Genomic DNA, 27,902 nt, shown 5'->3' on the forward strand with positions numbered 1-27,902 from the left:
ACAGGGAGACCCTTCATGAGAAACAGCCCTACTGGAGGTTCAAGAGGGAGGGGACACACGTATTCATGTTGATATCGGGCAGAAACCATCACGATGTTGTACAGTAATTATCTTCCAATTAAAAATTTAAAAAGAGACTGCTAGAGATATCAAGCTTTCAAGAAAAGTCCAGAAAACGAGCAAAAATGTTCAGAGCAGCAAGCAACTGATCCACTCTGAACACCACCGGCAGAGGAAACCGTGACCTTTCTAGGTTGTGCTTGGCTTTTTGCAGAGGTGTGTGGGCTTCAAAGGGCAGTAATGGTGGATCAGAATTCAGAGGGGCACACTCAACGCTGAACGTGATAACCCCGTACCCCACACCCTCAACCAGTGATCCTGAGACTCGTTCCTGTGCGGAGTCAGGGGTCTAAACTTCCCCAGAGGGAAGCGCAGAAATCTGGGTTTGAGAGAAGAAAACACCACCAAGCTACTTCTTACCTTTTGCCATCTACACTCATTTGCGTTTAATGAGTAGAGTCAAGTTGACGCAGGCTGAAAATATAGGTTCACGTGAGACATCCCTTACCGAAACGGAGACTCCTTTCTCCTCGTCTCCTTGGACAAGCCCATGCTTGGCTTCTTGGAATGGGAGGCTCCAAAGTCGCCGTCCTCCAGGTCTGCCCAGCCGTCTCCAGCCTTGAACACGGCCTGGCCCCAGCGCCTCCGGGCACCTTTGTGGCCCAAGGTGCCGCCCGGCTTCTGTGGTGGGAAAGCAGCATCGCCGTCTTTAATCGGGGGGCCGAGGGCCTACTGTGTGCAGGCTGTCACATTCGGTGCTGCCTGTCCCCGTCCTCAAGGGGCTTTCCACAGAGTTAAGGAGACACACGGGTACACAGTGTTTTAAGATGCTGACAGAGACAGCGCAGGTTAAAACATGTGATAGGATGTTGAGAAAGATCTCTGTGAACCTGGGTTGCGGCAGGCTTGAGTACTTAGGTTCAGAGCTGAGTCTTTGTTGACGTGTCATCTAGAAAACTGCCGTGGGTGGCTTTTTGGGCAAATGACCTAATTTTTCAGAGCCTTAGTTTCCTTCCCCTTAAACGGTGGTGGGGGCGGGGGTGGAGAGGGGGATACAGTGTTTATATCTTAGTGTTTTGGGATTTGATACTGAAATATATCAAAAGTTTTTAGCAGAGGCCCTTGCACGTATGGGCTTCCCTGGTGGCTCAGCTGGTTAAGAATCCACCTGCAATACGGGAGACCTGGGTTTGATCCCTGGTGTGGGGAAGATCCCCTGGAGAAAAGAAAGGCTACCCACTCCAGCATTCTGGCCTGGAGAATTCCATGGACTGTATAGTCCATGGGGTCACAAAGAGTTGGACACGACTGGGTGACGTTCACTTTCTTGCACGTAAGTGTGACTGTATTAGGTATGTTAGGTGTTGTTGCTGTTGTTGTTATTCTACAGTTTGGAGAAGGAAATGGATGAAGTGTGTCTCTTTAACAGAGAAGTGTCATGGGTGTGCGGGGAGAAAAGGTAGACGGAGTCGAGTGGGGTGGATGTGCTGCGCTGTCGGAGGACGAGGCTGTAAAGACAGACGGGTGCTCTGTGATGTGGGCCTTCCATGAATCCCTAAGACGTGGCAGCTGTCCTTTGGGCCATGGAGAACGCTAAAAAAGTGATGTGATAAAGGCCCCTTTTGGGAAAGGTCAGGCTCCTCAGAGAGGAGTTAGAGTGGCACGCAGTGACAAGGACAGTGGATTCATCGTGGCTGGAATGCTCAAGAAAGCACACGCTTCTGTTAACAAGGAATAAAAGGTCTGGACTCAGTGTCTCTCTGAACAGAGGTCAAGGTGAGTGTGGCAGACACTGCTGGTTGCCCCCTCAGTAGCCACCCTCCTCTGTCTCCTTACTAGGATTCTCTTCTGGGTGGCAGTCTGCCCATGTTAAATACCTAAAAAAAAAAAAAAATGCCAGCCTCCCTCACAGCTCTGTGTACCCAGGGGACACGACCTAGCCAGTGAGATGAAGTGCCCATCTGTTGGGAGAGGATCCCAGGAGGACCAGCGTTAGGCTCTGCCGGTGGCGTGCTCCTGTGTGTTTCACTCTTCCCCTTGGGGACGGCAGACGCAACCCCAGGGAGCAGCAGCCACCCGTGGGACCGGGAGCCTCCTGCTGAGCGTGGTGGTGGGGACGGGGAGACAGGGCAGTCCGGTGCCCTTTACAAGTGGCACCAGCCCTGGCTGGCCCACTACCCACCTTCTTGCTATCAGAGAAAAACACCCCTCCTGGTTTAAGCCACAAGGGGTCAGGTTCTGTCTTAAGTCACCGAGTGTGATCCTACAGGACACAGAGAAGGAGAGGCAGGCATGACTTCACAGTGTGAGCCCAGCTGTCTCAGAGGGGTGGCTCCGTTAATAAGGAATGAGGAAGAAGACCTAGGCTGGGGCAGACAACGAGGCGGTTTTATTCAGATTGACGTGGGTGTTCTGGGGCTCATGGAAACTGAGAAATCCACAAGGTGACTGAAAATTGGGAATTTGGAAGCAAGGTCAGCAAATTCAGCTGCATTTGAAGCAAGAAGATGCTTAAAGAGTGGATATGCCATTGCTTGAAGCTGACGGTGCCATAGTGATGGGTGATGAACAAAAAGTGGTGTTTGAGAGAGAATGAGCTCCAGACTAAGGAGAACAAGGAGATCCAAAGCCTCAGATGGGCAGAGTTAATCAAAGTTATCCTTGTCTGAGCCTGAGACTCTTATTTCAGTTGAACTCTTATGTTAGGAGCTGCTGAACAACGCCAGTAACATCTAGTCGTCTTACGTCTGAGAAGATTGGAAAAGGGAAAGTATTAATAACTTTTACAAAGTAGCAGGTGGATTTTTACGAACTCTACAGTAGTAAGTTTGGTACCAGCTGAGGGCAAAGACTCTAACGGCAGTTACTAAAAGAGCGCGCTAGGAAAGAAAGGCGGTAAATAGTTCAGGTCACTTTGGGAACGCACACAGGGGGCTGCATAATGCAAGGAGCTGAGTAGCTATGAATGTGAATTTCCTTCTTTCCCTCCCGGTATGAGTCACCATTTTATGTGCCTTTCAAGGGAAAAAAAAAGATAACCCTTGATGGCATGAGTGAACACAGCGTTCTGAAAACTTTGGTGGTGATTCACCCAGTCTGTATTTCCTACCTGCTATCTGCCATTAGTTCTGGGGAAGGGGAATGAAGGATGGGGAGGGGACTCAGGGGGGAAGTCAGCTATCAGTGAGTGCCATCCCAGCGGAGCCTGAGAGGGAACTGGGGGTGTGTTTCTCCTGGAGAAAGTGGCAGGTAAGATGACTTTCCAGTATCTGAAGGCTGCCTTTCTGAAAAGCTACAGAAACCAAGGACTTCCCTGGTAGCCTGGTGGTTAAAAATCTGCCTTCAAATGCAGGGGCTGAGGGTTTGATCCCTGGTCTGGGAGCTAAGATTCCACATGTCTCCTGACCAAAACAGAAATAATACTTTAACAAATTCAATAAAGACTTTAAAAAATGGCCCACATCAAAAAAAAAAAAAAAAAATTTTTTTTGAAACCAGATTTTAGTTCACTGTGAGGGAGAACTTTCTAGTAGTCAGAATTGTCCAAAAGGTAATGTGGACTCCTTAAGACCCTCAGGGTGGTTCAAAATCAGTGTGGACATTTATTTATTCATTCAGTAGATATTTGTTGAGAATTTACTATGTGCCAGACAGCTTCTCTGTGGCTCAGATGGTAAAGGATCTATCTGCCTGCAATGCAGGAGACCTGGGGTTTGATCCCTGGATCGGGAAGATCCTCTGGAGAAGGGGATGGCTACCCACTGCAGTATTCTTGCCTGGAAGATCCCATGGACAGAGAGCCTGGAGGGCTACAGTCTACGGGGTCACAAAGAGTTGGACACGACTGAGCGACTCACACTTTCGCTTTGAGACACTGTTCTGGGTTCTGGGTCTGTACTGATCAACGAAACAGACCAACATCTTTTATGTCTTCCCTGACACTGAGAGAATGCCTAGAAAGGAAATCCTAGTGGAACCAAACCATCTAAAATGTCATATTGGGCTACTTACGGTGGGCATGCTTTTGATGATACTTGGAAAGAGGGTTGGCGGCCTTTTCTGCTGACTGTGCTGTTTGGGTGCTGGCTGGACACCCACGTTCTGCAGCGGCTGGATAGGCCGCAGTGGCTGGTGGCTGTTCTGCTGCTGAGGAGGTCCGGCAGCCTGGTCATTTATGTCCGGCAGAGGCTGAGGTTCTGGATCCGCTGCAGATGGCTTTGGTTCAAGTGGTTGCACAAGCTTATTTAAAGGCTGTTTCGATTCCAAATGATGTGAGGAAGGGCCTAATACTTGCCCAACTTGAAAATATGGGTGTTTCAATGCCTGTAGTAGCATGGAAGTAACAAATGAAAAATGGTTTCTCCTAAATTTATTGCACATACACTACCATCCAGAGTTGGGCTAGGCATGTATCACTCATCTGGGTAAGTTTCAAAGATTTACAGAGCATCCACCTTTTCCCTTATGTGATGACTTTAAAAAGATACCCAGGAAAAAATAATATGAGAACTAAATTTCATTTAAAAATTGAAAAAGTACATGTTAGTAGGAAGAATATAAGACTCACATTCAGTGATTTTCACATACAGTCAAAGCAAATGGTCTTTTAAAGACTTCGTATGAAAACAAAATCTAGCTTGTAACACTGGCTGAATTTGAAAACCATTCAAACCAGAGTGGTAGATACCGATAATGGTGTAGACCCCATAAAGGCATTAAGAGAAATGAGTTAAGAAAGGCTTCTACATAGTTTGTTTTAAATGAAAAACTCTAACATCATATAAAATTCAGGGTTATTCTAACTATAACTCTATATTGGCTAGCAATAAAAACAGTTCTAAGAAAGACGGCAACAAACACATACGTGTTAAAGCCTATTTTAACAATATACCAGCAAAGAGAAGATTACTTAGGGGATAGAATATAAAAATACTAGTTAAAACGAGAAAGAAAATACTAGTAAAAATGGTCATTGATTGGATCGGTCATCAAACTGCTGCTATTACGTGGAAGTTGGGTGGGGGGACCTGATGATTGGGTCTCACAGTCTTGAGCAGGGGTTCTCAACTGGGGAGACTTTGCTCCTCAGGAGATATCTTATATTGTCACAATTCAGGGGATGGTAAGTGCTCCTGGTGTCTAGGCACGCTGCAGAAATGCCACTAAATATCCTACAATGAACAGGACAGCCCGCCCCCTACCCATCCCCTCAGCAAAGAATTATTGGGTCAGAAATGTCAGGAATACCAAGGAGTACTTTGGCCACCTGATGCAAAGAGCCAACATTGGAAAAGACCCTGATGCTGGGAAAGATTGAAGGTGGGAGGAGAAGGGGACGACAGAGGATGAGATTGTTGAATGGTATCACCGACTCGATGGACATGAGTTTGAGCAAGCTCTGGGAGTTGGTGAAGGACAGGGGAGTCTGGGGTCGCAAAGAGTCGGACACGACTGAGTGACTTAACTACGCCGGGGTTGATGACAATTGGTCCGGAGGCTGTCTGAAGGTTTCTCTGCAGCTCAGCTGAGCATATAGATCTTTGTCAGTATTACATGTCTGGATGGGGAGGGAAGTTCCCAGTTCTATTGTGTGTGTGTGTGTTGGTGGAGGGTGGTTCCTTAAGATAACCAAGTCTAGTTCTATTGGGTGTGTGTGTGTGTGTGTGTGTGTGTGTGAGTGTGTGTGTGTGTGTGTTCTATTGGGGTGTGTGTGTGTGTGTGTGTTGGTGGAGGGTGGCTCCTTAAGATAACCAAGTCCAGTTCTCCTGCACCTCCTGCCCTCAGCCAGTCCCCACCCGCCATGTGGAGGCAGAGCCATGACCCACAGTGAACTTCTTAGGTGTGCAAGGGCAGAGTTTGAAGGAATAGAGGCAGCATCTAGAACTTAACCTCTCCCTAACTATGTCTCCCTGCTTCCACTGAAAAGCCCGGCACTGAAATAGTGAACAAGAAAGAGGTTAAGGGCAGGGAGGTATGTTTTGGCAGAAGTAGGGGGAAGTTTTATTCTGAGTTTTCCCCTTAGAAACTTCATTCTGTCCCCTACCACACCTCATGCATGTGTTAATTACGCAGACACTGCTTGGTGGAACTCAGCCACTGTAGACGATTTAAATACATCCGTGCCTGGCAGCCAGGAGACAAATTCTGAATCAAGTAGTCCCATTAATTAGCATGTCAGTATTCCTCAGGCAAGAATGTACACATTTTTAAGAGTGTGTTTTGCAATGTCAAGGCTTCATCTGTAACTTTCCCCCTTTAAGATACCAGCTACCATCCTTAAAGAAACAGGAAATCTTTAAAAAATAATAACATTTTTTCCTGTTTGCTGAGGGAATACTGATTGCATACAATAAGGAATGTATAGAAAGTTCTCAATAAGAAATTAAAATTATCTCTAAAGCCAACACCAAAGAAAAACTACTGCTCACGTTTTGATGCTTTTCTTTTCAGTATTTCTTTTTAGTCTTTCATTTACATTATCTTTCATATACATACATATGGTGTGGCCAAAAAAAATAAGTAAATTGTATTTACTATAAAAAATAATTGCTAAGTGATAGAAATTATAACAGTGAAGGTTCTGGCATAAGATACTTACAGTTGCAGAAGCTGTTAAAGTCTGTAAATACACATATATTTATAAAAAATGAAAACAGAAAAGCCTATTACCGCTCAAAGTATATTAAACTATGAGAATTCCTAATAGAAAATGACCCTATTAAAATATTTTGTGACTGTGCCTTTTTCCATTTACCTTACTTAATTAACAGTATCTCACTTCCACCAATTATTGACTATACAACATGGCACAAATTATGCAATGTCTGAGTTCCTCAGTTTATTTTTAAGCAGTGATAATTGGTGTACCTAATAGAGTTGTTGTGAGGACTGCCAGAAATTTTATATAAAGCCTCTGCTCAATCAATATTAGTTATTGTCATTAATTAATTATAGTATTACTGTTAAGGACACGAGTACTAGGGTGGCTCAGATGGGAAAGAATCTGCCTGCAATGCCAGAGACCCAGGATGGATCCCTGGGTCGGGAAGATCCCCTGGAGAAGGGAATGGCAACCCACTCCGGTATTCTGGCCTGGAGAACCCCATGGACAGAGGAGCCTGGTGGGCTATAGTCCGTGGGGTCGCAAAGAGTCAGACATGACCGAGTGACTAAGCATACACATGCCAGTACCTTCACTGTTGTAATGACTATCACTTACCAGATTATGGTTTTCTTGTAATAAATACAGTTAATTTTTTTGGCCACGCCGTGAGGCATGTGGGACTCTTAGTTCCCCAACCAGGGATGGAACTCGTACCCCTTCCTGTGGTGGAAACGTGGAATCTGAACCACTGGACTGCCAGGAAGTCCCGTTACAGATTACTTTAATATTTGATAGGGCAAACTGTCTACCCTTACCACCATCCCCCAAGTTACTTATTCTCATTCAAGTCTGTCTTGGTTATTCTTTCCTATCTGTTCTTCCAGTTGATCTTTAGAAAATATTTTCCCAAATTAAATTTTTAAAAAGCCAAACCATTATTTGGTTTATTTCAACACTTAATGAATAGTTAAATAACAATAAGAACACCATAAAGCCCATAACGACTTTTTAATTTACGCCATTTGCAGATAAAACTGTACTGTTTTTAAGACCACGTGACACGATTCCTCTGTAGGTGCTGAAGATATAAGTCACAAAGAAGCCAAGGGTGGGTATCACATGCTACCCTCTGTGGGAGCCGGAGAGAGGAGGCTCCATTCCCGTGGAGGGATGACCGTGCTGCGTGGAGGGAACAGGAATCCTCTAAACCGCAGGAGAGCAGTGGAAATTCTACGAGGCTGTCTAACTGAAGAGATGCTGTTTTACCACCCATGACAAGTTGCTTCCTAATTAGCTTGTTCCATGCCTGAATTTTTATCATTAGAGATTGATTCCTTTCAGCCTCAACCTCCGTAGGGTTCCTCATTTGAACCACAAAACACAGAAAATCACAGGAGTGGCTATTTTTTGCAATCCTTCCAAGAATCTTACACGCCTGGAAGTTAATCCATTAGGTACAGTGGGTACCTTAAGTTTTAGGGCTTAATTCTCTTGGTAAAACTCTGGTTGAAAATAGACTTGTCTTTTCAAAGGAAGATACCCCCGATATAGTAAAACCTCAAATTAAAAAAAGAAAAAAAAGCTATACCAAGGAGATTTGTCTTACCTGGCTTGCTGTTGGTCGTTTCTTTGGGTCCCAGTTCAACATTTCAGTCATAAGCTGAATGGCTTCGTTACTGGCATTGGGAATAAGAGTTTTTAGGTTTATAGGAACACACTGGGGAAAGCGGAAATTCATAGAGGATGCAAGCTGGTACCCTTCTGGCCAGTCACTCTGTTGAAAGAATATATAAGTTGGGGAGCGACAGCAATAAGAAAATTGTTTTTAGTGATCAGATTAAAACAAACATAGTAACAATATAAAAATCACCCATATATGATGTGTTGACTCATCAATAAATGTGAAAATGAAATATCCGACGGCATACCTAGCTCAGTGGCACAAACAGTATACACAGAACACTGAATTAAGAGTTAGGAGAGAAAATGAGAAGGCACTTTTATAAATTTCAAAATGTTAATGATGATGGTGATGATGGTACCCAGGTAAGTTTGAACAACTAAGGACAAGTGATTTACAAAGAGAATAATATTACAAAGATCCTCATTTTATGTTAATGCATTGCCTCCAACGTCAAAAACTGCACACAGCTGGGAAATGACAGTTTTGTTAAACTTTTAATAGCTGTGTTAACTTGTCTAATATTAAGTATGAGGCACACACCCAAGTAAGGTGTAATTATATATATTTAAACTTATTAAACAAAATAAGTACAGCTCGGAAAGTGAAGTCTAGCTGAGTGCAACAGTTAATTGAAAAGTCCTCATTTCAAGAAATTAAATATCTGTGGCAGAGGTATATAAAAGTAAACAAGAAAAGGTTAAGAGAATATAAAATCTAGGACACTCGGTATTAATAAGTTGATTCCAATGGACATTCACGGAACAAGGAGGAAAGATTCTGAGCAAGGATGTCTCTGTAGCCATCACCTGATCATTTGCTCAAAGTTAAATATATAGAACTCTAAATATAGAAAATCTTCCCTTATATTCTTCAAGGGAGGCAAGCACCATTTTTCCACAACCTGATAGAATTCTAGCTTCTGCAATCCTCATTCCATCCCAATTTTAAAAAAAAGATTATACGAAAATGAACCGTTAAAGCATAAGCCTATTTGAAAAATTCAAATACCACCTAGCTTGCCAAAGGTTATAAATAATGAAAAGTTACAACAACTTAGGGACAAGAGTACTTACTTTTTTAGGAGTCCCTAAAACCTGGCAAATTTTAAAGATTTCATCGACCTCACTTGTCCCTGGGAAAAGTGGTCTTAATGTATACAGCTCAGCCATTATACTGCCAACAGCCCACACGTCGATGGGAGAGCTGTAAGCTGAAGATCTTAATAAAACCTCAGGAGCGCGATACCTATGAAAAGAGAACACAAAATCGAACAGGCCATTTGGGGTGTCGTCTCCGAGACGGAGGGACAGCAGGCTCTCGTTTTGTTTGGTTGTGCATTTCAATCAACGACTGGGTGTTAAATGCCTTTCTGTGTATCAGGCCTCTGCGTAGTGTGTTGGGTTTCTATTGGAGCAGATTTTTCCTGACCACAAACACGTAGCAGAGCTTGAGACAAATATCAGTGAAATGTCCAAGTGACCTAAGATAGGAACTCCAACAAACAGATGTGAAAATGCTATATAATATGCTAAGGAAAGAGGGGAAGCTCTGAATGGAAGTAGATATATCCTGAATGGGAACAGCTGTGTAATTTTACAATGCATTACATCCTGATACATTCATATGAAGGACAGAAAACAAAAGATTAACAAGGATTATCCCTGAGTAGCGAGCTTTTTTCCCCTCTTTTTTGTTTTAAGTTTATTTTATTCAAGTATAGTGATTTACAATGTTGTGTTAATGTCTGCTGAATAGCAAAGTGATTCAGTTATGCGTGTACACATTCTTTTTCATAGTCATTATGGTTTATCATGGGATACTGAGTATATCCTGTGCTTATTTATCCTTTTTTTTTTTTTTTTTGCTTATCAGTTTGAAAGCAGCAGTTCCTCAACTGACTCAATTCCCTTAATTGATAATATAGTATATTCACAGATTTGTGTATCCATCATCACAATCAACTTGAGAACATTTTCATTATCCCCCAAAGAAACCCCACATCACTCCAACCGCCCTGGGTCCAGCATCTCTAGTCTACCACCTATCTGTTGATTTGCCTGTTCCGTCACTTCACATCAACGGGACCATACACTGTCTGGTCTTTTGTGACCAGCTTCTTTCACTGAACATGTTTTCAAGGTTTATCCATGTTGTAGCATGTATCAGAACTTCTTTCTCCACAAGCTGGAATCAAGATTGCTGGGAGAAATATCAACAACCCTAGATATGCAGATGATAAACCACTAATGGCAGAAAGTGAAGAGGAGCTGAAGAGCCTCTTGATGAAAGTGAAAGAGGAGAGTGAAAAAGCTGGCTTAAAACTCAACATTCAGAAAACTAAGATCATGGCATCTGGTCCCATCACTTCACGGCAAATAGATGGGGAAAAAGGAGAAGCACTGACAAACTTTATTTTCCTGGGCTCCAAAATCACTGCGAACAGTGACTGCAGCCCCCAAATTAAAAGACGCTTGCTCCTTGGAAGAAAAGCTATGACAAACCTAGACAGTGTACTAAAAAGCAGAGACATTACTTTGCCAACAAATATCTGTATAGTCAAAGCTATGATTTTTCCAGTAGTCATGTGTGGATGTCAGATTTGAATCATAAAGAAGGTTGAGTGCCAAAGAATTGATGCTTTCAAATTGTGGTGCTGGAGAAAACTCTCGATAGTCCCTTGGACTGCAAGGAGATCCAACCAGTCCATCCTAAAGGAGATCAGTCCTGGGTATTCATTGGAAGGACTGATGTTGAAGCTGAAGCTCCAATACTTTGGCCACCTGATGTGAAGAGCTGCCTCATTGAAAAAGACCCTGATGCTGGGAAAGATTGAAGGCAGGAGAAGAAGGGGATGACAGAGGATGAGATGGTTGGATGGAATCACCGACTCGATGGACATGAGTTTGAGCAAGCTCCAGGAGATGGTGAAGGACAGGGAAGCCTGGCATGCTGCAGTCCATGGGGTCACAGGGTTAGACATGAGTGACTGGACAACAACAATATTCCACTGTATGGCTACACCACATTTTGTTATCTGTTCATCGGTTGTTTCTACTTTTGGGCTGTTACAAATAATGTTGTTATGAACAGTCACAAGTTCTTGTGTGGCCATATGTTTTCACTTCTCTTGGGTATACACCTATATGTTTATCCACTGGGGAACTGCCAGACTGTTCTGTACCATTTTGCACTCCTACCAACAACCTATGAGGGCTCCAATTCCTCCACATCCTTGCCAACACCTGTTACTATGTTTTGATAGTTTTATGAGACAAAATTATTTCAAACGTTTTGCCAGGTTTATATCCTGAAAACAAATAGTCTCAATTTCACTCCATTTCAGTACAGGATCTAAATTTACCCAGTTGAAAATAGAAGCTCCTTAAAAAGATTCTTCCCTGCAAGAAGAGATTTTCCACTTCTAACTATACATTTAAACAGATAAAAACTAGTATACTTTGAGCTCTTAGCATTTAATCTGTTCAGTTCCTCTTTTGCTTTTGTAGGGATAAAAATCATTATCTTCCGGTTTGCAAGCCTCATTTTGAATAATTCCAGTTTGCTATAAACTTCAGAAGCGTGAGTTTTTGGCACTATTTATCAAAAATTCTGAAGGAAGATTTCCAAGGGATTTGAAATAAAATGCAACCAAAATATAAAGGGATTATGTACAAAAAAGCTAGGCACTACTGTAAATTATTAAAATTGACTTACAAAGTAGTTTTTCAAAGGTTCAAACAATTCTAAGATTCAAATGACAGCAAAGAGAGAAAAATACAGTCATGCTGCAGTAGTCTTCGAAGTCAACCTCAACGTCATCAAAGAAAATGTGTGGTTTGGTTAGGCTCTGTCTGTGTGTATGTGTAATGTGTATATTTTGACAACCGCAACTTGTTATTTTGTTAGAATGCAATTTAGCAGCTTATTTGGAAGCAGTTACAAAAGAGATGTGCATCTTCATCAAATACCCTCCAGCTCTGTAGGTTTCTTAATTTAGTAGGAATACTGTTTTAACCATCATTAAAACTCGTATTTGGTTTATCACTACAAAAAGAATGCTATTTTTAATGCAAAAGTTTTTTAACTAAAATTAAGTAGCATTCCCAGTCATGTCAGCCATTTTGCTTTTCAAAGAATGACCTTCCTAAAGCTTCACATTGATTCCATGGATTGTGATGAAAAAAATCAAACCATTATTAGAAATAAGGTAACTAATCTTTCTCTTCAAAGACAGTTTAAAGACACTCATTTTTTAAAATTGTTTAAAATTTTTTTAAAAATTAAGAAGAAAAAAAAAAAGCTGGTATTGTTAATTAGCTGTGTGTTAAAGTGTGACCTTGCTTCACTGTCTCTCATGTTAGCAGCTAAGACCGGGGGAGAAGCAAGAAGCATAGCATGTCGGGGGATCAGACGTGACCCAGCTCACTTAAATGAAACTACTGATAACAGGCCCTGGCCAAGACCGTCCTGAGCAAACCGTCCATACTGCCACCCTTTCCCGGCTCCGTCCTCAGACTGATTCATTCTTTAACCACACTCGCTCCCTTAGTGACCTCATGCAACCCTGTAATTTTAAACACTGAGATCTCCCAAGTTTATGTCTCTAGCCCAGCCCTGCCCCCTGAACCCAGGTGCGCCACCTACTATGGCATCTCAGGGGCACCCCTCACCTGAAAACAGCCTCCCCCAAACCCGGAGCTCCACAGTGGCACCATCGCCATCAGGGTCCACTCTAGCCTCCCGGCTGCTCACGGAAAAGCCCCTGAAGTGCCTGATTCCTTTTCCTTACTCCCTTGTCTGATCCCCCACGTCTGCGCTGCCTTAGAGACACACCCCGCGTCCTATCCCTCTCACCACCTCCACGGCCATGAGAGCCAGTTGTTTTCTGCCACCTTCTGTCCCAGTCTCCTCCCTGCTCTCCCAGTTCTGCCTGTTTCCAATCCGGCAGCTCAGAGCCCCTCAAGGGTCTCCCCAGTTCTCGCAGGGGAGGCCACCCCCGTCCTTACCGTGATCCACAGGGACCTCTGAGATCTGGCCACCCCTCAAACACTCTAACCTTGTTTCCTGCTCTTGCCATGCGTGTTCATTTTGCTCTGTGCAGAGCGTTCCTGCCTCCAGGCCTGGTCTCAGCATTTACACTCAGCATTTTCTCCGCCTGAAAAGCTCTCACCGGCATCTCCCCACCCCTGGCACTCCGGCATCACTGAGACCTTTTGTTTAAAACAGCAACACGGGGACTTCCATGGTGGTCCAGTGGCTAAGACTTTGCCTTCCAATGCAGGGGATGGTGGACAATGCAGGACAAGGCCTTTCAACGCAGGTTCGATCAGGGAGCTAAAAGGTCAAAAAACTCAAAACAAAAGAAAAAAAAAAAAGAACAGCAACATGCCCTTCCCCTCCCGTGCTGCCTCCAACCCCATGTCCCTTTCCAGACTTAATTTTTCTCTGTAATAATTTTTTCTCTGTAACAATTTTTCTCAGTATCACTATCTGATATTCAAATATTCTTAATTGCTTTCATTGGAGTATAATATAAATACTTTGGCCAGCTGATGCGGAGAACCGACTCACTGAAAAAGACCCTGATGCTGGGAAAGGCTGAGGGCAGGAGGAGAAGGGGACGACAGAGGATGAGATGGTTGGATGGCATCACCAACGCGATGGACATGAGTTTGAGCAAGCTCTGGGAATTGGCGATGGACAGGGAAGCCTGGTGTGCTGCGGTCCATGGGGTTGCAAAGAGTCAGACACGACTGAGCGACTGAACTGAACTGATACATACAGAAAAAAGCACATGTCCCAGGAGTACAGCTTGCTGAATTTTCACAATTAGAACAGACCTGGCACCCAGATCAAGGGACAGCATGTTGTCAGCACCCCAGACGGTCCCTCTCCTGCACTCTTCCAGTCACTTCTGCCCCTCCTCACCCCACTGTGTAGCCGCTATCCTGACCTTTAACAGCATAGAGTAGATCTATTTTTGTACATTAAATGGAATCCCATAAGTGCTCTTCTTCCGTTTGGCTCTTGCTCCCAGCACTGTATCCGTGAGATTCATCATACTGCTTATGTAGTTTCTAGGCTTCTCATTTTTGTTGCTATAAAGCAGTCTAGGCATCACATCTCAGATTACCAGACATGAAGGACCTCTGATGTCTTCTGATGGACCTGTGTATGTCTCTCTGTCGGTAACTCATGATGTGTTTAATTTGTTCGTGTGTCGGCTGTCATGTAAGTAGTGTGACGCAGAGATTCTTTTCTCTTTAGTTTTCTTCTGTGTTGCTGTTTACTCACTAAGTCGTGTCTGACTCTTTGCAACCCCATGGACTGTTGCCCACCAGGTTCCTCTGTCCATGGGATTCTCCAGGCAAGAATACTGGAGTGGGTTGCCATTTCCTTCTCCAGGGGATCTTCCCGACCCAGGGATGGAACCTGCGCCTCCTGCATTGGCAGGTGGATTCTTTACCACTGAGCCACCAGGGAAGCCCTCACTTCTGTGTTCCCAGCGCCTAAAATAGTACCCAGCAGCAGGTGTTCAGCAAATATTTGTTGAATGAGTGAATGGATATGTGAAATCCTTTTTCTTTCTCTTTTTATTAATCAGAAGAGTCATGAGCCAATCTTCCTCTCTCTCCAAAGAATATAGAAAAAAAATCAGTTCTATGTTTTAAGTACTTGATATGGAACCTCCAGAAAGACACAAAACAATCTACTGTAGGAAAACTTCACCAGGGACACACATCTCTGAACAGTTGCATAAACTACTCACCATCTGGTGGATACATAGTCCGTATACGGGGGCTGTGACCTTAGTTCTCTCGCAAGTCCAAAGTCAGCAATTTTCACAAGTTCTGGGCCCATACAAAGCAAGTTTTCCGGTTTCATGTCCCTATGGAAAAAACCTTGGTAATATAGAGAGGAAAAACAATAAATCATCGTATCTGGACATATTTGATTTATCAACAAGATGAAGCTGAACCTCTGTTCGAATTAGAAATGTGAACTTAGGGGGGAAAATAAACCTTATTTATTGTCTATAAAATGATGGGAGGTGGGGACCATGCTTTCAGAATAATTTGGCAAGGAAATTCATACGGTATATATGATGGGTAAAAATAAACATGCACATGTATTTCCTTTCCTCTTCTTTTAATGTTTATTTATTTATTTGGCTGCGCTGGGTCTTAGTTGTAACATACAGGATCTCTGATCTTCACTGTGGCACGTGGACTCTTTAGTTGCGGCATGTGGGATCTAGTTCTCTGACCAGGGACTGAACTCAGGCCCCCTGAACTGGGAGCACAGTCTTAGCCACAGGACCACCAGGGAAGTCCCTCCATTAGTATTTCTGGTTGTGGATCTGATGCGTTCAGGCACTGGGTTAGGTACTGCCACATTACAGTTATCTCTGTGAATCTGCAAAGCAGCCCTATGGAGGCCCTGTGATCACGAGTGTGTAACAGATGAGGAGGTTCAGCCTGGAGAGAGGTGGCCGCGTGAAGCTCAAGGAGGGCTGTGCATCAGCTCACGCCGATGCAGCTGGTCTTCCTGCTGCTGGCAGTTTAACCGCGATTCCTTGAGTATAATCACTTATTTGAGAAGTGCATTAAGCGCAACGGGAACATGCTTATTTACCGAACTAATGTATAAAATAGATGGTTCCCGAAGCTACACGGCACCCCGTGAAAATGAGGCAAAAAGCTCTCCTTGCAAACGTCTAAGGAGTATGTATGTAGAGCACACTGGCTGTACACAGATGGCCTGTATCCTAATGACCCTTCCGGGTGGAGAATTAAGAACGGCCTGCTCATCGCCTGGAGGTGATCGTCATCACTCCAAGAGGGTTTGAGCTCGGAAGACTTTTCTAAGCCTGAACTGTTCTAATCCCTTCAGAGCCGTTGAGGGCTGTTGTGACGTTGACAGATGGACTCGGTGCCCCCGTACCGCTTACTCCAAATAGCTACTGAGGTCCATTTCATTCACTTCCAAGAGAAACATGTCGTACTTTCACGATGAAGACAGGAGAGGGAGCACGTGACATTAATCTATAAAATCTTAGAGAATTAAACCAGAGGAGAGGTTTTCCCCACCTTATATAGTATAAATATATTGGTAACTTCGTCCTATTTTAACTAAGGTATTAGTTCAATTTTTTGACAGCTACTGCTTTAAAAGTGTCTGTTTTCTCAAAGGATTACATCTGAGACGTTTAAATACAAGAATAAATTAGCTTTTGTAAAAATGTCTATTGTTCTTGAGTCTGCTTTCCTAAATCACTATGTAGACACTTTAAAAGCCATCTCTAGATTACCCTTTACTTTTAGAAACAATTTTTAAATCCTAAACTAGTTTCCTCTTTCAATCCCTTATGCTCTGAAGTTGCTGGTTCAGTTCAATTCAGTTCAGTCGCTCAGTCGTGTCCGACTCTTTGTGACCCCATGAACCGCAGCACACCAAGGCCTCCCTGTCCATCACCAACTCCCAGAGCTTGCTCAAACTCATGTCCATCGCACTGGTGATGCCATCCAGCCATCTCATTCTCTGTCGTCCCCTTCTCCTTCTGTCCTCAATCTTTCCCAGCATCAGGGTCTTTTCAAATGAGTCAGCTCTTCGCATCAGGTGGCCAAAGTATTGGAGTTTCAGCTTCGACATCAGTCCTTCCAATGAACACCCAGGACTGATCTCCTTTAGGATGGACTGGTTGGATCTCCTTACAGTCCAAGGGACTCTCAAGAGTCTTCTCCAACACCACACTTCAAAAGCATCAATTCTTCAGCACTCAGCTTTCTTTATAGTCCAACTCTCACATCCATACATGACCACTAGATAAACCATAGCCTTGACTAGATGGACCTTTGTTGGCAAAGTAATATCTCTGCTTTTGAATATGCTATCTAGGTTGGTCATAACTCTCCTGCCAAGGAGTAATCGTCTTTTAATTTCATGGCTGCAATCACCATCTGCAGTGATTTTGGAGCCCCCCAAAATAAAGTCAGCCACTGTTTCCAATGTTTCCCCATCTATTTGCCATAAAGTGATGGGACCAGATGCCATGATCATAGTTTTCTGAATGTTGAGCTTTGAGCCAACTTTCACTCTCCTCTTTCACTTTCATCAAGAGGCTCTTTAGTTCCTCTTCACTTTCTGCCATAAGGATGGTGTCACCTGCATATCTGAGGTTATTGACATTTCTCCCGGCAATCTTGATTCCAGCTTGTGCTTCTTCCAGCCCAGTATTTCTCATGATGTACTCTGCATATAAGTTAAATAAGCAGGGTGACAATATACAGCCTTGACGTCCTCCTTTTCCTATTTGGAACCAGTCTGCCATTCCATGTCCAGTTCTAACTGTTGCTTCCTGACCTGCATTACAGGTTTCTCAAGAGGCAGGTCAGGAGATCTGGTATGCCCATCTATCCAAGAAATCTAAACCAATTTTATTACTAGCCTAAAAAATAACAGTAAAATACAAAGCTCTTTACAAAAAAATCAAAAGAATTCATGAGGCTTTTGATTTTTCACACCACACTTGCGTCCATTAGCATAAATTAACACATACAAAAATCAAGAGTTATTGTGCTGAGCAGAGCTTTAAAATGGGTTGAAGATAAGGAATCCATTATGAACAATTAAAATAGTATATATCCTTAATTTTAATTAACAAATGACTGACTTTTACCAATCAATTGTAGTAAATTATCATGGGTTTTAGATTTTGAAAGACCTTAGTAGCTTATACAAGACTGGGGATTCAAGAATGTTCTTACAAGGTTTATATGGAATTCTGCATGGCGTTTTTAGAAAATTCCATTTATTTCCTGTAGCAGTTAAAAGAGAAAAGAAAATATCAAATGAATATGAAAGGAAACTAATGATGGTGAGTTTTGAATGCCTATGCTCAAAATGCAGCAATGGTCGCATAAACTTTTCTAATTTAATATTGAAACAGCCAGTGATTCTAAACATTCATTAAAATTTTTCATAATAATCATATTAACTTTTCAGGTGAAATTATTTTGGTAGATAGAGATGCAAATAACAATATCAGTTAAGATTAACATAAATAAGAAATTCATAAAAATAAGAACAAGCACTTGATTTAATTTCTTTAAGAATAGAAATAACTATTTGTGAATACTAAGGAAAACTAGAAAATACTATAGCTTGGGTGGCTTTAAACTAGTTAGATGTTAGTAACTGGTCATGATAGATCAAAGCATTTCAGCCTTTTCCAAAAGAGGAACCTTATATTTTTTTAATTTCCATGGTAAAATTAGGTGGAATAAGGAAGCAGGGTGGGTTTATGATGACTGAGACTAAATGCTGGTGATCAAACTGCTAAAAAATTATGATATAGAGGACAGTGCTGCTGCTGCTGCTAAGTCCCTTCAGTCATGTCCGACTCTGTGCAACCCTATAGACGGCAGCTCACCAGGCTCCCCCATCCCTGGGATTCTCCAGGCAAGAACACTGGAGTGGGTTGCCATTTCCTTCCCCAGTGCATGAAAGTGAAAAGTGAAAGTGAAGTCGCTCAGTCGTGTCCGACTCTTAGCGACCCCATGGACTGCAGTCTACCAGGCTCCTCCATCCATGGGATTTTCCAGGCAAGAGTACTGGAGTGGATTGCCATTGCTTTCTCCGATAGAGGAAGATAATTATAGATTATAGAAATTCTATTTTATTTAGAATTGTAGAAATTCTGAGGTTTTAAAATATGTCATTTAGTAGGCACATACTCCAAAGTTGTAGTTATCTAACATAATATTATTTATTTAATAATAGCTTACATATAATTCCTATCCATAACTGACAATAATCTAAAGATGGAGGGATATAAAACCTACCATGTTTATGGATAAATGCCAGCCCCTGCAATATCTGATACATAATATTTCTGATGACAGACTCAGGGAACAACTTGTTTCTGTGAAGAAATGAACAAATAAACAGTAATGTAATTCAGTTTGTAAAAAGCATCGTATATACTAAAGGTACAGACTCAGAGCCAATGTTTTGTGCATGGGTCTTCAGCTGAAATGGAAAACAAAGTTATTTGAATAAGAAAGGCTTGTAAATTAATCCTCCAAAACAATATTTCAGGAAGTTAAGCTACCAAAAACAGTGTAAAAATGGCACTTAACCTCAAATAGCCCTTTTACCATGTACAATCGTTAGTAGTTTCATTTATACTTTTTACTTCTTTCTTATTTTTTAAATTACGAAAGTATGCTAACACATTTATAGGAGACTTGGAAATAAGTTGTACTTTTATACTTTGAAATAATATTCTAAACAATATCACTTTTATTTCCATTTAATTTAGAAATCCAGAATTGAATCATGAAATTCCAAAGCTGACTCTTTTTTAGTGTTCATTTGCAATTGTATTAATTACTTCCACCAACAGGTTTATATATTTTTTAAAAATCAGATGAATATATAATATTTGTTATATTTATATATACTTTTTTCTTCAAAATTATATCTCAACATATCTTATTTATCATCTTATATATTTAAAAGAGCATAAATTATTATTCAAAGCCACAAAGATTACCCATAATCACACCACCTGATGAAGAAACTGTATTGACTTTTCAGTATTCTAATCCAGTCATAATTCACATGTATAATTCTTATATGTCATTGTTACATAAATATAATTTTGGTTTCTGTTTTTTATCTACTTGTAAGCACTTTTATAATTTTCATAGTTATCACTTCTAATGGCTACAAAATGATTACATCAGTATTATCCATTATAATTACCAACGTTTTCTCCCATTGATAGTTACTTATTTTAAATAGTTCAGAGATAAGTGAAGCTTTATATAGTCGTTTAACAGAATATACTAACTGTGGTCACTATGGATATTATGTATCAGCATTAAAAGAAAACCTGTAAGTGGATAAATCAAATAAGAAATGTATCACCACTAAAATTACAACTACATAAAAAGCAGGCATGCCTGCATACAGGGGCTAGGAGGAACTTGAGAAAAATAAACACTGATTTGAGAGGTAGAGGTTTTCTTTACTTTCAACTGCTATTACTGTCATAATGCTATCAGCCTGGAACATAACATATATTCAGTATTTTTGAAAGAAGGAAAAATAGGATTAAAGAAAAATTCAATCTTCATCCTTAGAACTTGAGAGAGAAAGTGTGTGTGTGTGTGTGTGTGTGTGTGTGTGTGTGTGTGTGTGTGTAAGAAACAGAGAGAAATCAGCATCAATCCACTGGGAAATTCATCTCATATTTTAGGATCTTTTGCTGAACGCCTCTGGCTTTAAAGACAGGCAAAATGGACATTAATCTCTACATGTGATCAATAGCTACCACGAAAACATTATTCTTTCCATGCTCATGGCACATGACTGAAAACTGCCCTTGTTTAGAGATTCTGTCCGTATGTTTAAAAGGGGAATTTTCCTGGTGTTGGTAACACGTTGTTGTCATTCACTTAAGCATTCTCATGAACCAGTTTATTAGGTCCTTTCTTAAAAGCAGCTTCATTCTTTCCTCCATTCCTTAATGAATCTTCACAAGATGCATGGGAGAGCAAGGTAGATGCTTTTCTCAGTTTTGCCCAAGGCCAGCTTTATTAAACTATAGACTTTGTTTCAAAAACTGTAGATAGAGTGTTTATATGAAATATTTATATGAAATATTTATCTTGACTTCTAAGAGATTACAACAGAAAAATGATGGTTCTTCTCCAATTAGACATAATTCTTTCATAAGGATAAAAGCTAATTTAGAGCTACCCCTTGGACCTATATATTGCAAAGTGTGATGTATTGAAGGGCTCCTAAGGCACTGATGGAGGAGACAGTAAGGGAAAACTTAATTTTCATAAAGACATACCTGTCTTTCATTAATTGATAGAGATTTTCTTTCATATATTCAAATATAAAATAAAGATGGTCATTTTCTCTGATAACCTCTTTCAGTTTGATCACATTGGCATGATTAAGTTTCTTCAGAGACTGCAACAGAGCAAGTAAATATGAGAAATTCTTAAGGCAAAGGTACCGAATCTGGCAAAAGCTCATCAATGCTAGGTATGATAATTACGTAATTTTTCATTTCTTCTACATTCAGTACTGAATTATGTTTTAATACCTATAATATTTTACACATCTTAAAAACATCTTAGAACACCTATATAGAGTAAACAGAAAGGGCTTCCCTGGTGGCTCAGGGGTAAAGAATCTGTCTGGAAACTAGGAGACGTAGGTTCGGTCCCTGGTCTGGGAAGAGCCCACGTGCCAAGGAGCAGCTAAGCCTGTGCAGCATGACTATGGAGCCTGCGCTCTGGAGCCCAGGGGCTGCAACTAGCGAAGCCCGAGCACCCTGGAGCCTGTGCTCTCCAAAGAGGAGCCACCGCAATGAGAAGTCCCTGCAATCGCAACTAGTGAGGAGTCCTCGCTCGCTGCAGCCAGAGCAAGCCCGAAGGCAACAAAGACGCATCACAGCCCAAAATAAAGAAGCAAAATCTTAAAGTAAGCAGTGATTGTTTAAGGAATGAACATAAGTGCAGAAATAAACCAGGTCAACAATAGCTATCAAGCATTTCAGTCTGTCAACGTTTTTTTTCTCTTGGTCATTAAAGAGGTTTAACCTTTCTTCTGACTTAACCATGTGCAATTCCATGCAAAAGTCTCCGAAAATGTATCCACACTGTACACATAAAATAGAAAGAAATGGTATGTGGTAATTTAAAAAATTGTATTTCCTTTGATAGTACGAATTAAAATGCTCTTTTAAAAGTGAGAGTGTACTTTCACGGCTATATTTAAAATGGATAACCAGCAAGGACCTCCTGTATGGCACAGGGAACTCTGCTCAATGTTATTTGGCAGCCTGGATGGGAGGGGAGGTTTGGGGGAGAATATACACACATATACATGTATTTATATGGCTGAGTCCCTTTGCTGTCCACCTGAAACCATCACAACATTGTTTGTTAATTGGCTATACCCGACTACAAAATAAAAAGTTTAGAAAAAATAAATAAATGGAGATCACTGGCGCTAAAAAAGTGAGTGTACTTTCAAATGTGAGGGTACAGTTATTTTCTGTTCTCCACTGACATTCTGATGAGAAATTAGTTTAGGAAGATAAAGAAAAACATAAGGAATAGAATTATCTTTGGTCTGCTTCCCACAGAGAACGAAACGGTCTCCTTAGCTACCATCCTCGGAAATGAGAGACGTGTGAGGTAGAACTGAGGTCTTCTCCGGTTCTTTTCATCTCTGGGGTTTTACCTTAACTTCTCTCAAGTTCATACATTCATCCCAAGAATAGAACTTTCTCTTCATTCTGAAATTAAAAAAGAAAAGTTTAGTGCCTGGGGACCGAGGGTGTGAACACACAGATTACACAGCTGGCTTTCTCACTCTATTATTAGTTGCCTCAGGCAAGCTCTTCCCTCCTCTTGACCCGTCTTCCCTCCTCCTTAAAAGCAGATCATCTCCATTCTGTGCATCTCAAGGCCGCTTGGTGCAGGCTCATGACTATGTCACTTCTTGGACAAATTACCTAATGACCCTCTGTGCCGCAAACTCCTTAGCTATGGAGTAGAAACCGCTGCATAAGAGAAGCTTATTGTAAAAGGCTTAGGTCAGGACTCAGTAAATACTAGATGTTCCTATTTTTACCAGTATCTGTGAAAGTGAAAAGTGAAGCCGCTCAGCTGTGTCCAACTCGTTGCGACCCCATGAACTGTAGCCTACCAGGCTCCTCCATCCATGGGATTTTCCAGGCAAGGATATTGGAGTGGGCTGCCATTTCCTTCTCCAGGGGATCTTCCCAACCCAGGGATTGAACCTGGGTCTCCCGCATTGCAGGCAGACGCTTTACCATCTGAGCCAACCAGAGAAGCCCCACCAGTATCTGTGGTTGGCTACAATGAGATAAGAAGGGCATCACTGCTATTATTCCTAAAATACTCTTAGTGAATCAGAATTTCACTTATACATACTCAGGTGCTAAAAATCGAGGGCTTAGTGACTTACCAAAAGATACTTTTCAGTACGATAGCCATAAATGTCTTGCTGAAATGAAGAAAGTCCAGCACAGTGCTCAATTTGAAATAAAATACAAACCAATTCAAATATAGTAAAAAAGTATTTTCATCAAGTGATCAGATCCATCCAAAACTGTACATATAATCTCTAGAATTCTTAAAAAATAATTATAGAATTTTTAATCCAACCTTTAGAGGCTGGTTAACATATTCAAGTTCTTTTTCAAAATTTAGTACAAATGGAAACATTTATTCTGAAAAATCTGTACTAGCGGCAATGCACATTTACTAGCATGCTACTTTCTCCTTAACAGTTATACTTCTTATCAATACTACCTTAAAGTGATGCAGGTATCTACATGCAACAAATATGGAAGTTTCTTCACAAAACAATTATCCCAATTTCTTAGACCAATTTAAAGAAATTAATTTAATTGTAAGACGTTAAACCAATTTGTTAGAATTCCTTTTAGACTCCCTGCCAGCTTCTCTTCCATTTGTCTATTCATCCAACACCTGCTACGAGCCCAGATGATGAAATTGGGGATGGTTACTGCTGCTTCGCATCTCACAGGAAATCGACTTTCGTTAATACAAAATAGACATACAGATCAGCTTAGAGGATCATGAGATAAACTGGCCAGGCCTCAGGCCTTTGTGATGAGGCAGTGTTTCAGATGAGACCTGCAAGACAGAAGCTGCCAGCCAGAGAAAGACAGCTAGAAAGAACTTGGCTGGTTGGAAGAATGGAGAGAACTTTCACCTCAGGCTGATCCTTATTCCTTGAATGCCAGAAGCTGGCTTTCAGGGCTCTGAGCTCACCTTTCCTGTTCGGCTTTTTCTCCCATAGCACTGACCACCTTCTTACATAGCGTATAGTTAAATTATTATGTTTAGACCTTGTCCCCTATCCTCAAGTACAGCAGCAAGCTCTCTGAAGACACCACCACCTGCCTGATCAGTTTTTGAGACACAGTTTAAGTCTCAATAGATATTCATTCACTAAATGGTGGCTTGATGGGTTTTGAAACCCACAGGTGGGGCTCCTGAGCAACCGTCCCACAAACAGGAGACCCTCTGGAATGGAACTGCCTCTCAGGTCTTTAAAGGACACGGAACTTAATAAATATTTGTTAATTTAATGAGGTGAGAGGGTCTTATCACCAGCCCCTAGAAAGACCATTTATAGCTTTTTTTTTTTTTTTTTTTTGCTTTTTTTCCCTGAAATGGCAGCAGATACTACAAGGTTTCTTACCAGTGAGTTACAGTAAAATTTCCCAAAATCTCTCCTGCTTCTAGGCCTTCATACATGCTATTCTTAAAGCTTGGCTATGCTTCCCTCTCCTCTTGATAGCTTTTTCTCATTCTCGAGATCTCATTTTTTGTGGGAAGTCTTCTAAGATGATACCATGAGACCCAATCCTCATTCTCATTTTCTTATCCCTCTCTCCCTAAGAAGCCAAGCATTCATGGATTTCATCATAAATCTTTTCAGTCCTTTTAAATATTTTTACCCATAGATTTATTTGTGTATAATGAAGTATTTGTGTGAATTTACATAATCGCTTAACCTATAACTAAGAATGATTTCATCTCATTTTGGCTAATACTTGCTGCTGCTGCTGCTAAGTCGCTTAAGTCGTGTCGGACTCTGTGCGACCCCACAGGCGGCAGTCCACCAGGCTCCGCCATATCTGGGATTCTCCAGGCAAGAACACTGGAGTGGGTTGCTATTTCCTTTTCCAATGCATGAAAGTGAAAAGTGAAAGTGAAGTCACTCAGTCGTGTCCAACTCTCAGTGATCCCATGGACTGCAGCCTACCACGCTCCTCCGTCCATGGAATTACACTCCGTTTATTACTTTTTTCTCTTATTGCACCAGTTAGGGTCTCTAGTACAATCTTGATCAGTAGGGGACACAACAGGTATACTGGTCTTAAAACAAAATTTACGGGATGTACCTGTAATATTTCACCTTTCAGGTCAGGGAAATTTATTTTTATTCCCGTTTTTCGTTTCAGTTATGTAAGCATGCTAAGTCACTTTAGTCGTATCCAACCCTTTGCGACTCCATGGACTGTAGCCCATGAGGCTCTTCTGTCCATGGGGTTCTCCAGGCAAGAATACTGGAGTAGGTCGCAGTGCCCTCATCCAGGGGAATCTTCCCAACCCAGGGATCAAACCCACATCTCTTAAGTCTCCTGCACTGGCAGAAGGTTCCTTTACCACTAGTACCACCTGGGAAGCGCATTCATTATACAATTACTTACTTGATACTAATGACTATTTGACAATACTTTATAAAAGGATTTCCTTATGTATATAATATTTTAGATCATGATATCGTAAAGTTTTTAACATTTGATAAACATTTGATAAACCACTTAAATTTTGGATGATCATCCTTTGGTTGAAGCGGTAATCAGTTTCCAAGACTGGAAGCCAGCTACCATGTCATGAGAACACTCAAGTGACGATCTATAGAACCCCATATAGAGAGAAACTGTCTTTATATACAAAAAAGAAATATGCATCAAAGGAAGCTGATGTGGGAGGGACATAGAAATTGCCATCGATAAGCCAAGGAAAAAGGCCTAGGAGAGATCCCTTCCTCCCAGCCCTCAGCAGGAACCAACCCTGCTGACCACTTGACTTTACACCTCCCAACTGTCTCAAGAAATCCTTACCATTTAAGCCAACCAGCCTGTGCTTAAACTGGCACATACAGAAGTCCAGTCTGAGCCACGCTGTGTACCCCCAAATCCATATCTTGAAGTCCTAACCTCCTGGTACCTCGGAGAATGACTGTATCTGGAGACAGACCTTACAGAGGTAATTAAGGTTAACTGAGGCCTTTGGGGTGGTTCCTAATCCGGTATTACTGGTGTCCTTATAGGAGGAGGAGATTAGGACCCAGATATACACAGATGGAAGACCAGGTGAACACATGGGGAGAAGAGAACTGTCTGCAAGCTGAGGAGAGGGGTCTCAGGGGAAACCAACCCTGCCAACAGCTCGCTCTCACACTTCCAACCTCCAGACTATGGGGAAATAAATACGTTGCTTAAACCACCCCGTCTGGGGTACTTGCTGAGCGCAGCCCCAGCAAACTGACATGGCGAACCAGCTTGCAAGTGAGTACTCAGGCCCCGGTCCAGCCTGCAGACGACTGTGACCTAGGCTGACCTCTACCATCACCGCAGAGACCTGGAGCCGGAACCACAGCTGAGCTGCTCCTAAATTCCTGACCCACAGAAACCATGAGTTAACAAATGTTTGTCTTAAATCACTAAGCTTTGGGGTAATGTTTTTTTAACATATGATAGATAACAAATACAGTAGATTAAAGAAATAATTAAGTTAATAATTCCTCTCTTTCATCAATAAGCTCGGGGAAATACCATATGCCATTCAGAACTCAATTTGATATTATGAATACCATCTGATTTTGAGGCCTGTTGTTTTAAAGAAATAATAAGCTCTACTCTGTACTCCACTTTAAGTGCTAAAAGAGAATTCTAAGCATTATCTTCAGTATCAGTTCAGATTTATCATGCATAAGAAGCAGAGCCCTAAATAGATAACTAATGGGAAGCTGCTGTGTAACACAGGGAGCTCAACCTGGTGCCCTGGGACAACCTAGAGGGTGGGATGGCATCGGGGGTAGGAGGGAGGCGCAAGACGGAGGGACCACATACATACTTATGGCTGTCATGCTGATGTATGGCAGAAACCAACACAACCTTGTAAAGCAATTACCCTCCAATTAAAAATAAAGAAAATTTTTCCAAAAAGCAGAGCCCTTATATTTTTTGCTGGACAAACCAGAAAATTAAACTCATATATGTGGGGACCAGCAGAACTCCTTTTTTGCAGTGCTGTCTCCAGAATGGCATTCCACAATGGCCTAACAAGCATGAGGTCTGGACCAGACTTCTCTCTGCGCTTGTATATGTTCTCAAGCAAGCAAAGGAGAGGAACAGAAAGACGGGTGAACGTGGCAGGGTCACCCGCGGTACCTTTTGATGGCCACCAGCTCCCCGGACTCGTTGCTCTTGCCCATGAGCACGCTCCCGTACGTGCCGTCCCCCAGCTGTCTCATGGTCGTGTACCGGTTCATCTCGGAAGAACGATGCGGCGCAGGCTGTCCACGGGAAATGATGTCTTTGTTGTATATAAATATAAACGCGTCTTTTATTTTTATTCGTTTCTGCCCTTAGACCGTTGTTGCTACACTGGTGACAGGTTTTGTCATCATTAAATTCAGGTTCTTCCCCAAGATTCTGTAGGTTCATAAGTTACAGCAGTAAGGAATCTGGCAAGGAAATGGTGCTTCCATTCTTAAGAACACCCTGTAAAAAAAATAACAAGAATAAAAGGAATGTTCATTAAAGAATCGCTTCCAAAAATTTATTGGTAACCTAGGAAAACTGTAAGATAAACACTAATTGTTAAGCACATGCCAGTAAATCACTTGTGCCATTTGGAATGACATTCACATTTGATAGACTGATGAAAATCA

The 27,902-nt window shown here is 41.7% G+C and overlaps 1 protein-coding gene across 2 annotated transcripts in view; it reads right to left on the bottom strand.

The window, feature by feature from the left end:
* MAK (male germ cell associated kinase) overlaps window positions 1–27,902 on the bottom strand; it is a 50,528-nt gene that overhangs the window by 15,865 nt on the left and 6,761 nt on the right. For both annotated transcript variants that reach the window (XM_018039297.1, XM_018039296.1), the window contains exons 2-10: window positions 27,400–27,732; window positions 22,620–22,674; window positions 21,217–21,338; window positions 19,193–19,272; window positions 15,118–15,250; window positions 9,422–9,593; window positions 8,271–8,438; window positions 4,072–4,383; window positions 569–741 (exon numbers count right to left, since the gene is read on the bottom strand). In XM_018039297.1, coding sequence (XP_017894786.1) covers window positions 569–741; window positions 4,072–4,383; window positions 8,271–8,438; window positions 9,422–9,593; window positions 15,118–15,250; window positions 19,193–19,272; window positions 21,217–21,338; window positions 22,620–22,674; window positions 27,400–27,500 — 1,316 coding nt within the window. In that variant the 5' untranslated portion in view covers window positions 27,501–27,732. The remainder of the gene's footprint in view (window positions 1–568; window positions 742–4,071; window positions 4,384–8,270; window positions 8,439–9,421; window positions 9,594–15,117; window positions 15,251–19,192; window positions 19,273–21,216; window positions 21,339–22,619; window positions 22,675–27,399; window positions 27,733–27,902) is intronic.

This window comes from Capra hircus, chromosome 23, assembly GCF_001704415.2.
Source record: "Capra hircus breed San Clemente chromosome 23, ASM170441v1, whole genome shotgun sequence".
In the NCBI taxonomy this organism is placed as follows: Eukaryota; Metazoa; Chordata; class Mammalia; order Artiodactyla; family Bovidae; genus Capra; species Capra hircus.